Here is a 12,012-nt window from a genome sequence, read left to right on the forward strand (position 1 = left end):
CAGATCCTTGCAGATATGTACACAACATTGTTGCCAGAGCCGTTCGAGAGACCTTAACCTTCAGAACTTTATTTTGTCGGATTACGATTTTTTTGGCATATGGTGAAACAAGAAATAAATAAATAAATACTCATTTCTACACGCAGTAAAAACTCGTGTGTTATAAGATCATCGTAGCGGAATTTCAAAAACATTTTACTTCGCTGGTCGTGAAAGCTTCAAAAAAGCTTGTTTTTACTAGGTCCGCATCAGAGTCAAAGTATGACCGAGAGAGATTGGAAGTGAAAAGAAGCGATGATGGAGCATCTATGAGTGTTCTATAAAGAGTGCTGTATGCATAGGGGATAGTAGTAATATACAAGGTACTGAAGGTTTGTTGCAGGGACGCCTACCTAAGTTTAGTTGTTAATGTATAATGAAACAGAGTTATTATAAACAGAAGTCAGGAACTGAGCTTCGAAGACAAAGGTGAGTGGCGTGGTAAATGAAATATTATTAACATTGTGAAGGATTTCTTTGTATTTCCTCTACCTTTAGCTATTCATACTTACGGCAGTGACGTGCGTCGTTACTTCGTTTGCCCATTGTTTACTATTTGACATTTGATAGCATATCGATGTCATGACTTTTCCCGTCGAGGCATTTCTGCATAACGCTTGTCATTTATCTTGCGATGGTTATATACCGAGAGAAACTCAGTGGAAAAGGATAGGGACGGAAAGTGTTCTGTGACAGGCGTCCAACATGTATTTGATGTTGTTACTGCGTTTTCTGCAGTCACCAAGTTACTATGTATAACGTTTTTTATCCAACGTTAAAGAGAAAATAGGTATAGCAAATACTTTTTCATACAAATCTGCGTTGTAGAGAAATCGTGTCAGAAACAATTTACAACATATGTCAAAAGTATCATGAATACCAGGAAACAGCCTTAAGTCACCGTTGCATGATATTTATTTTGAATGATTTATCCGTATAATTCGCTTCAGCTCAAACTCCAATGGTATCTGCTACGTTGCTGTTCGAAAGCAATTCACGTACTTTAACTGTATGGCTGGTTGTTCAATCTGTATATGGTATTTTGCACCCAATACTAGCTTGTCAGATCTAAATTATCAAAAGAGATGTTCCCGTGTAGTAGCATTATGGAGGTCTTTGACATTCTTACATTCATATGTTGCTACTTATTAGGGGCAGTTACACACAGCACAATAGTTTCAGGTAAAGGAAATAAAACAGCATCCACATGTTTTGCTCGTATTTCAGTAGTTATGAGTGAAGTGTAATATTCTTGTCTGCACAGACAAGGGAGGTAACCGAACAAGACACTCAAATAGAAGAGGTTTTGAAGTCTCAGGGGGCAGATCCTTGTATTATTGGGCATAATCTTGGTATCAATTAGACCAGATTTGTTTTCAAAAACTAGATGTATTCCAAAATGAACTGGGCTAGACATAGATTAATGTGGTAATAGCTCCGTTCCTAATTTGAATCCTGAGCGTAGTGAGCTAACAGTCAATACCAATTGTCAGTTCATCATGAAACAAGTGCATAATATATTCTGTACCTGAGTCATTGTATTTTACACTATTATTCAGCAATCAGTGGAACAAAATTTAAATGATCATAAGGAATTAATGATGCACTGAGACATGGATGTGCATTGTAGAAATGTAAGATTTGACATCCTACACCAAGGCAGGAGCAGATCCCTGCCTATCCTCTGAGGAGGACAATTCTTTTTAGAGATAGTCAGGATTCTCCTTCCACTTTAATACTGTAATTTACTGGATAGGCCTGAAAATACACAGCTCTAGGGCCTACGTAGTTCTTGAGATATGTCAGTGGGAAGAATTTTTCCTGTCTGCTTCACTTTTTGGCCCTCTCTGAGGAATTGTGTGTTCAAATGTAGAGGAGAAAACTGCTCATTTGTTGTCATTGTCTTAATTCATCCAATTATTATCTCATAATGATGTAGGAATTGTCAGGACAGTACAATATAGATAAATAGATCAAATGTACACCTCACAGAATACGTAAGGGTCATTCCATGTCAATTCAACAAATTTGAGAAAATGTTCCAGTTGATAGTCACAGATTTGGTAGCACACCAATGCTACCAAGTGTGGAACACTCATGTACAAAATTTTAAGCTCCCCTGCCAAATAGTTCCAGAATTATGGCGTGTGAAAGAAGGTGACATGACCCAGAAATTGCAACCTGCATCTGGCAATCTATCTTCAGACCCAACTTCAGGTCTTAATAACTTTGAAACTATTCCGCACAGCCCAGTGAAATTTTTACAGCCCAGTAACATCCACGTGGAGAACACACTCTATGGATCAAAACACCAACAACATATTTCTGAGGGAAAATAAAAAATTCCCAATTGTGATTAAAAAATGCAGTACGTTAAAAGGTACATATTGTAGGTGCCTTCTATGCCAAATATAATTCACTCAAAAAGGGTAGGCTATAAATTTTTTTGTGGTAAGCTTAATGTGGCCGAAACACACACATACAGAACTCATCTTGCCTATATCAGTCACACAGAGTTAAAAGCATACGAAAATACAAAAATTTGAAAAATTACCTGAAAATCATGGATTTTCTAAGTGTGGTAGCACAAAAGGGACAAGTGATATCCAAGCCAAATTTCAAACACTGCATAAGTAGACCATAATATAATATGTGGCAGAATTTTAACTTGTTATTGCAAGGCATTTGTGTACAACAAAAGTTGACAGCGATGTATTTGGTTACGTTTCTTTTAACACAATTTAGCAAGTAATGGTGATGATGCAGACAGCTTGTTTCAGATAAAGCTGCAGCAATTGTTGGAAACCATTAGGCAACAGAAAATTAAACAATGGTAGTTTTCAGGGACAGAATGAGTCATTGTGAGGCAGGAACAACAAAGGAAACAAGCTACAATTACAGGTTACTCATGTTTTTAAGATTCTAGTTCAGACTGGTCAGTACTGTTGTGGAAAGTCAGTATGGCAACAGAAGAGTGTACTTGTGGTGCTTTTGTTCAAACAAGTTGCAGTATTGGTAGAGCACAAGCATCTGAATATCATAAAACAGCATATGGAACAAAATGTGGCATCCACTTTGTACTGTATGATCTGGATGAATCGGACCAAGATTTGTTGCTATGGAGATCCGGGATACACCCTGTGGGCACAAGAAGTATAGTTCCAGGAAACTTTGGTGTTTGTTATCATCATATAAAAGTGTTTCTAGATAAGTATACTTTCCTTCAAAGAAGTTCTTTGATCCATTTTGGATTCATAAGAAGACAGTGAAGTGTAGCCTCAGAGAAATTGATATAAAATCAGTATTGAAAGTGAATCAGTGCATGGGTCTTAACACGAAACCAGGACAAAAGTTATGTTCCAGGTGTGTTACACTGCTAAAAAATGAAAAATATTCTGATAATTTACATGACAGTGACGAAGAGTATGAGCCATCTACAACCACAGCAGATAAGCAATTAAATACTTCAGTGACTGCTCTTGATTTGTCTCCCATGAAGACACACAAAGTTGGGAAAAGAGACTATGGTAGAAAAAAACTACAAGAAGTTTGAATGGAATTAAAACACAATATAGCTGACACACTGATGTTGGAAGAGGAAGAACTATCTGCTCCAAAGGAACAGAAATCATGCCAGAAATGCTCTGATTTGGACAAAATTGTGCATGATTTGAAAGAAAAATGTGTCACATCCACATGCCAGAAAAAAGTAGCTATTCTTACCGCTGCACCTTCCAGCTGGTCTATTGACTACACTGGAAAGGAATTCAATGTTTCTACATATATGGTAAAGCAAGCTAGGAAAACAAAAGCAACCTAAGGAGTGCTTCCACACCTTCAGCAGGCTCAGGGTAAGCAATTGAGTTCAGAAATAAAGGTGCTAGTGACGGAGTTTTATGAAAATAATGACTACAGCCAAATAATGCCTTGAAAAAAATACTATGTAACAGTGAAAATGGGAAATGTAGGTGTACAGATGCAAAAAAGACTGTTGCTATGCAACATATCAGAACTATATGTAGAATTCAAGGAAAAGTATCCCAATACCAAAGTAGGTTTATCATCTTTTTTCAATCTTTGGCCAAAATGAGTTGTGCCTGTAAGTGCAAGGGGCACACACAATGTTTGTGTATGTGAGACCCATCAAAATGCTAAGCTGATGTTTGCTGCTATAAAGAATTCTGATCTGTATTACAAAGGTGCAAAGAAGCTGCTAGTGTGTGACATCAGTTCCTACCAATGCATGGTACACAGGTGTGAAAAGTGTCCTGGTAAGGCAAATCTTGCAGAACACATGAATAACAAACTGTATGGTGAACTCTTTATGGATGACGATAAACTTGTTTCTTATAAACAATGGACACACATGGATCGTACTAGTCTTGAAACAAAGCAATGTACGGTGGAAGATTTTGTTGAAATGTGTTGTCAAAAAATGGACAAACTGACCACACACAGCTTCACAGCAACAGCACAAACGTATTATCTCCAGTTTGGTAAGGATTATTTGAAACAAGATGAAATCATAGTAATACTAGACTTTTCTGAAAATTATGCATTTATAGTTAAAGATGCCATCCAAGGATATCATTGGGACAACAGTCAAGCAACTCTCCAGCCATTTGCGATTTACTATAGGGGTGAATCAGGTGATGTGTCTCTCATGAACCTGTGCGTTTTTAGTGACTGTTTAGTTCATGATGCCATTGCAGTTCATGCCCACATTCACACTGTCATGGCATATGTGAAAAACAAGCTGCCTCACATACATCTTGCAAAATACTTCAGTGATAGGGCAGCTATTCAGTACAAAAACTGTAAAAATCTCAAAAATTTATGCATGCATTACCATGATTTTCAGATTCACACAGAATGGAATTTTTTCGCAATAAGTCATGGTAAAAATATGTGTGGTGGTATTGGTACTACCATTAAGCTCATGGCATCACGAGGTAGTCTACAGTAACCTACAGAAGGTCACATTCTAACACCACTTCAATTATTTAGCTGGGTACAGAAAAATATCTCTGGCATACAATCATTCTGTGTTTCGAAATATGAGGTGAAATCAGTTGAAGAGTTGCTGAAAAGCAGACTAGAACATGTTAAAACTGTTGCAGGCACAAGGAGCCATCATCAATTCTCTCCAGCTGCCTCTGACAATGTGCAGATGAGCAGACTGTCATGCACGACATGTGTCTTCACAGTGTGTCTGACTCAGGATTCAGGAGCAAAAGCAGCAACATACAACCAGGTTGCTATGTTATTGCTGTTCATGATGACAAATGGTACTTAAGATGTGTTGCAGAGTGCTGTGAAGCAAAAGGTGATGTATTTGTGAACTTCACGGCACCAGCAGGACCAGCAAGATCATTTCATTGGCCACATTTGGCAGACAGGTGTTGGATTTCTTTTGAACATATTCTTATGACCGTTCCAGTTCCTACCACAGTCTCAGGAAGACAGTACAATTTGGCACTCAATGTACTGAGTACACTAGCTAAAGTGTGGGAGAACTTCTGTTCCAAGCAAAATCTACTGGTTTTTAGCAGTTAAGGTGCGGTAAACATTAATAATAGGTTGTGTTAATCTGTCTATATATTGTTGCTTAGTTGGTTGGTTGGTTGTTTTGGGGAAGGAGACCAGACAACGTGGTCATCGGTCTCATCGGATTAGGGAAGGAAGTCGGCCGTGCCCTTTCAGAGGAACCATCCCGGCATTTGCCTGGAATGATTTAGGGAAATCACGGAAAACCTAAATCAGGATGGCCGGACGCGGGATTGAACCGTCGTCCTCCCGAATGCGAGTCCATGTTGCTTAGTGATTAAACAGTTGTGGGAGAGGATAAGAAGATGCAGAACAGTTTACAATATGTTTTTACAAAATTGTGTTGTGGAACAATAGCCACATCACCAAATACAACAAGAAAAACTGCATCACAAGATGATTTAAGTTATTAAGACCTTAAGTTGGGTCTGAAGATAGATTGGCAGATGCGGGTTGCAATTTCCGTTTATGCCACCTTCTTTCACAAGCCGTAATTCTGGAACTAATTGGCAGGGGAAACTAATACTTTGTACATGAGTGTTCCACACGTGGTAGAATTAGTGTACTGAATTTCAGTCAAATCTGAGACTGAGCTGGAGCCCCTGGTTGAACTGACATGGAATGACCCATAACATTCTTTGAGGATAGGACAGGTGGTTGGCTGTGGCCTTGCGTAAGGAACCATCCCAGCATTTGCCTTAGTGATTTGGGAAAAACATAGAAACCCAAATTAGGATGGCCAGGCAGAGCAGCTCCATCCTCCCAAATACAAGGTCGGTGTCTTAACATTTACGAGCACAATTTAGTTGGTTTCTGTTGTACAGATTGTGGAATAACAGGGAAAGAATATATCATCTGCCTGGGTGCAGTGGCATATTGGAATCCAAGTTGATATCAGTGAAGGAAACTTACTGTGGAAACTAGGCTCCATCCACCTGCAAACTTTAACTTTGTTGTGAAGTCAACAGCATTAACAAATAGCAACAATTTGTAACTAGAAATTAGGTTGTGGCATACATGTGATATCAAACCTGACCAATGGTATGGAATTGTGCTCTGATGCTCTAATTAAAGGAAGAAGCCATCAGCTATAAAGCTGGTGTTGTATGTAAGTTATGTATTTAAGTACACCATATTTTACCAGTGTATATAATTTTCTAAGAAGAGTGCAGCTCTTATTTTAAATTAGCACCCACTCACTATTTTATTAATTACTAAAAAGTGAGGTCTTATTAAAAATTGTATATGTGCCATCGAAAATTCACTTTGGGCTATGAAGGCAGGGAACCATTAGTGTATCAGGGAATAGCTGTTCACAATTTAGCTATCTTTCCCCATCCCTGTCTTGCTGAAGTGGGCCCACAGCTATTTCAGAGTGACTTTCCGAACTGAAGCATGTTACCAATATTCTTTTAATATGGATTTAATGAAATCTTTGCACACACTGATTGTGCACACACTTGAATGTTTGTAATGCTGATGAATGCTTCACTGTCATATCAGACAAGTGTGTGAGCATTTATATTAAGTTTTAATATTACATAAACCATTGACTGCTTTGGACAATTGCTGTTTGTGATTGGAAAATAACTGTGCGTGTGCAGAAGCAACATGTTTCATGTCCCAGTGCAGGTAATGTTGTGGGTTGAACAGTGTTAAATTTCCACCAATGTTTACAGGTGAAATAATTATATAGTGTCCATCATATACTTCTTATTGATTCATTCATACATTGTGTTCCATCTGTTTCCTCATGAACTAGAGCTGTGAAGGATGTGGAATGAGTTAAGTTACACATTAACAAGCAGTACTGCTGGTTCTGGCTACTTCTGTAAAGTAAACCAACTACAAATTGTAATTAGTGCTGATGCAGTCAAACTGATAATTATGTAATTTACTTCTAGATTGCTTTACATATAAGGGACATTCAGTAATTATAGAGACAAATTTATGTGGAAATTTAACAGTTTGTACAAGGAGTTTTGTTCTTTCATGACTTCAGATTGGTATCACTGGGATGAGCTGAGAACAGCTGACAGCTAAAAGTTATTTTGTTTATAAACTCAGTGTTGCATTTAACAGTATTGTGTTGTATTGAAGTTCCCATATTAGTGATCTGGTTTGTGCTCTCTGAAAGTGAAAAACTGGCAAAAATATTTTCTTGAATGATTTTATAGTATGATGAAAGTTGTATGAAAAACAGAAGTGGGTGAACAGTTCAAAAATGGTCAAATATTGGTGACCGACAAGTAGTGTGCTGGCCTTTCAGTTGAAGTGTCAGCTCCTTTGCTTGAAACCTACACAGACGACATTATCCTTTGAGGCGAACATATTACATCTGAACATACAGGGAAAAAAAGCAGTTGCAGTAAGTGTTCACACTCTACATAACATTATCAGTAACAAGCTCAAGTACAGCAAAATGAGTGGAAAGTGGGTCATGAAAGAGTTAGTACACCACAAGGAAACAAGACTCAGAGTGTATGGAGGCTTGAAAGAACACTACTAAAGGGAAGGTGATGCTTTTCTAAACAATATTTTAATGTGGTATCAAACTTTGGTTTACCATTTTGAATCAGCCCAATGAGGAGATAAAAGAATGTATGGGAAAGTGGCTCAAACAAAATGAGAGATACTTCTTTTCACCAGGTACAAAAAAACGTATTAATATTGGTGACGATTATCTGGAGAGGTTTTTCCTGCATCAATTTGTCGCTTTAATTAGTGAATGCCCATCAATGTGGTGTCCCATTTATTTTGATCATGCCAAATAAACTGGGAAAGGGGGGGGGGGGAACTATTTCTCCTCTTCTACTACTCAGCTGCTGTTTAATACTTCAAATAAAGCATCTATGTAAACGCACGCGCGCACCCACACACACACACATACACACACACACACACACACACACACACACACACACACACACACCTGATACAAATATTAGAGCTACGTGCAATGTGCATGCTGAGGCCAAATATTCTGATAAATTTTACGATTGGCTAATGAGATATTATTTTACTTTATGTTTAAATATTTGGTGATTTTCAGTGCATCACCCGATGTTTGTTGCCAACCTGTCAGTCTTTTTCACCAAAATATAAAACTGTTCTAAACCTTTGAGAAGGAAGAATAGTCCATGCAGAAATTATTTCTGCTTCTAGTTTTGTGGTTTTAAATTGCCGATTTCATTCTAGATTCACTCTCATTATTAATCACAAATACCATTAGGGATCTGCATGCTGGCAGGTAAGTGTTGAGAGTCATTAGTTGCTGAAGAGCCTTATGCAAGTATTCAGTTATCGACTGTACACAATAGTCTCATTGAACAGTTTTGTAGAATAAATACTTTCCTCACCACAGCTACAATACCCCAGAAGATGATGCCATAGGATAGAACTGAGTGAAACTGTCAGGTATGCTAGCAGTTCCATCTGCAGACTACCACAGTGAGATTTAAGAGTGTGAAGCAAGCAGAACAGAGCTTTTTTGTTAACTTATCCACATGCTTGTACCATCTTGGATTATTATCTATCTAGTGCTTAGGACCTTCACACGTCCATCCAATGTATGCCCATTGACTTTTGGTACCTTTAAATAATTTTTATCCTCTTGAATCTGTATAGTATGAGATTTACTGCAATTGACCAGATAAAAAAATCTACTCATCAAGGGGCAGGAGGAGAACACATGTATAGAGATATTAAAGTTTGCAAGCTTTCAAAATCAGTGGCTCCTTGTTTTGGCAGAAGGGTTGAAGGGGAAGGAAGAGGGATGAAATGACTGCTGAGGTTTAGGAAAAGGATATAGTCCTTACCCTTCACCCCACTTCTTTCCCCGTCAACTCCTTCTGCCAGGAGGAGGAGCCACTGGCTCCAAAAGCTCGCAGGCTTCAGTACCTTTATATTTGTGTTTTCATGCTGTCACTTGGTGAGTAGATTTTTTATCTGTCCAATTACGTTATAATTTCAAAAATTGAATATTTTTGTTGATATAGTATGAGATTCATAAGATTGACTTAACCTATTGGCTCTGAACCAGTCGTAAGCCATTCCATTAGTCTCCAGACTGTGCCTGATATTGATGCGTTAGACTTGTTATCCATATACTTGTCATCTGCAAACATAAAAGTTTCTGAAGATGCCTTTAATGTTCCTGGTACACCAAGAAAGGGGGTGGACAGAGCACTGAACCTTGTGATTATGCCATATTTAATGTTCACCCACTGTCAATTTATTTTATATTCGTGCTCTATCGTTTGCTAATGTGACCATCTTTTTTGTAAGATATAACTCCATCTATACAAAGGAAAGATATTAAATTCCATACCATTTTAGGTTCCACAGCAATGCTTATTATCAAATAGTGGGGCTTGAGTTAAATAAACTATTGATTAGATGCTTTGCACGGAATATTTTTCTGTAGAGTTGAGGAAGCTGGATGCTGAAGAAGTGAGGAAAAAAACATGGATAAAATAAAGTAACAAATGGTAAAGGAAAAAAGAATTCTCTTAAATTTGGTTAATGAAAGGAAAGTGAACTGGGTGGTACATGTACTTAAAGGTAAGGAGTTCTGACAACGGCTATTGAAGGTACAGTGGAAAGATGGAAGAAAATAGTAAGGAGAAGAATAAAAGAGCTGGATGAAGTGAAGAAAGGAAGATAAGAGAATGCAAAATAGTTGACCTAGTACATGATTAGATAGATGATTTACACAATCAGAGGACTTAGTAAACCCGCACTCTTAACAGGGTAATTCTATTCCGTGTTTCTACTATGAGTGAGTTCATGAGATTGTATATTGCATTCCCAGAAGAGAAGCCATTACAGGATCCAGACTGAGCCACTGTTAATAGTTTGTCAGGAAGAAGGTTCAATATTTTGTTTTAACCTCTATATTTGGGTCTATGAGATGACAATAGTTGAACCAATGATCTCTGACCACAGAGCTGTGGTCATGAAGCACCCAGCCATTTCCAGACATTTTACTTATGTATTGACAGACAGCAGTATAAATAAGGAAACATTGAATTCCAAACAGCACTATCTACTGTAGTGTTAAATAAAACCAATAAAACTGAAATTTGACTGTATCTATTAATAGAAGACAAAAAGGAGAAATACCTTCGACCATGTCACAAAACAGGTAAAATGTAATGAAAGAAACAAGAAACATGGTGCTTTTTAATTCATCTGTAGATCACTTCTACAAGGATATTGGTCATGTTTTGGTATCACAATTTCAGAACAACAAAAAATAACACGGTTTGTGTTTACAGGCATTTAAATAGTAGAGCTTTATTTTGACAAGGATAGGATGGGTATTTGGCTGTGGCTTTATACCAGGAAACTATCCCGGTATTTGCCTGAAGGAAAACCACAGTGAAGCAAAATTGTAGTGGCTGGGTGAAGACTGGAGCTTCCACCCTACCAAATACAAGGCCAGTCTGTTTAAAACGGTGTTGCCTCATTCAGTTTATCTCTAGTGTACAATAGTATTTTACACAGAAGTTATTAAACAATGAAAAACATTAGTGCTACACGATGTGTTATATTTCTTACCAAACCCCTACTCTGTTATCTGAGTAGTCTGATCCTTCAATGCAAAGATGTGTTTCTTAACAGATAAGTTTGTTTTAGTAATGTCTTTAATCTCCTTTGGCAATTTATTGTATAGTTCTATTGCTTGTTAAAAATGCTGTTTGGAGTTTGTTTGTTCTTTGTTGACAAACATGAACTCGGTCTTCTTTTGTTCCAAGTCATGAACAGAGTTGTTTGTGCAGTAATTTTCATCCTCATTTTACGTGTACAATTGATAGGTAAATGTACTCATGTGGTTTAGTTGAAGTCCCCACTGTTTAGAACAGACATTTACAATAAGCTCGACTATTTTAGGTTGTTATCATTGTGACTCTTCTCTGTAGTTTGAAAACTGTTCATATTTTGTGCATTTGTTCCCCAGAAAAGAATCCCATGGCTAAGAATTGAGTGTACATGTAATGTGCTACTAAAAGACACTGGCTGTTACGTACTAATGACAGGACAGTAAAGGCACAATAGGCTAATGACATTCCATGTGCAAGTATCATTGCATGCTCACAAAACTTCAACTGAAAATCAGTATAGGAATAGAACAGAAATTTTGTACTTGTTCACAGTCTACAGAGGTGTCATCTACATTTGATTGAAGACCATCATTTTTTCTCTTCAATCTGAGATGCATGGCATTTGTTTTCTTTATGTTCACTGTGGCTGTATTGCTCATTGACCAATTGCAAACGTAGAGTGAGGTGGTGCAGTGGTTAGCACACTGGACTCTCCTTCGGGAGGACGACTGTTCAAACCTGCGTCCAGCCCTCCAGATTTAGGTTTTCTGTGATTTCCCTAAATGCTCCAGTCAAATGCCATGATTGTTTGCTTGAAAGG

The 12,012-nt window shown here is 37.7% G+C and overlaps 1 protein-coding gene across 1 annotated transcript in view; it reads left to right on the forward strand.

Moving 5' to 3' along the window:
* Positions 1-419: 419 nt before the first annotated feature.
* The window catches only part of LOC126483963 (lysM and putative peptidoglycan-binding domain-containing protein 3), a gene marked incomplete at its 5' end in the record, with an annotated part of 79,252 nt that continues 67,659 nt past the window's right edge, over positions 420-12,012 (forward strand). The window contains one exon of the mRNA XM_050107261.1: positions 420-468. Within this exon, the coding sequence (XP_049963218.1) occupies positions 420-468 (49 nt within the window). The remainder of the gene's footprint in view (positions 469-12,012) is intronic.

Source organism: Schistocerca serialis, chromosome 6 (assembly GCF_023864345.2).
Source record: "Schistocerca serialis cubense isolate TAMUIC-IGC-003099 chromosome 6, iqSchSeri2.2, whole genome shotgun sequence".
NCBI lineage: Eukaryota > Metazoa > Arthropoda > Insecta > Orthoptera > Acrididae > Schistocerca > Schistocerca serialis.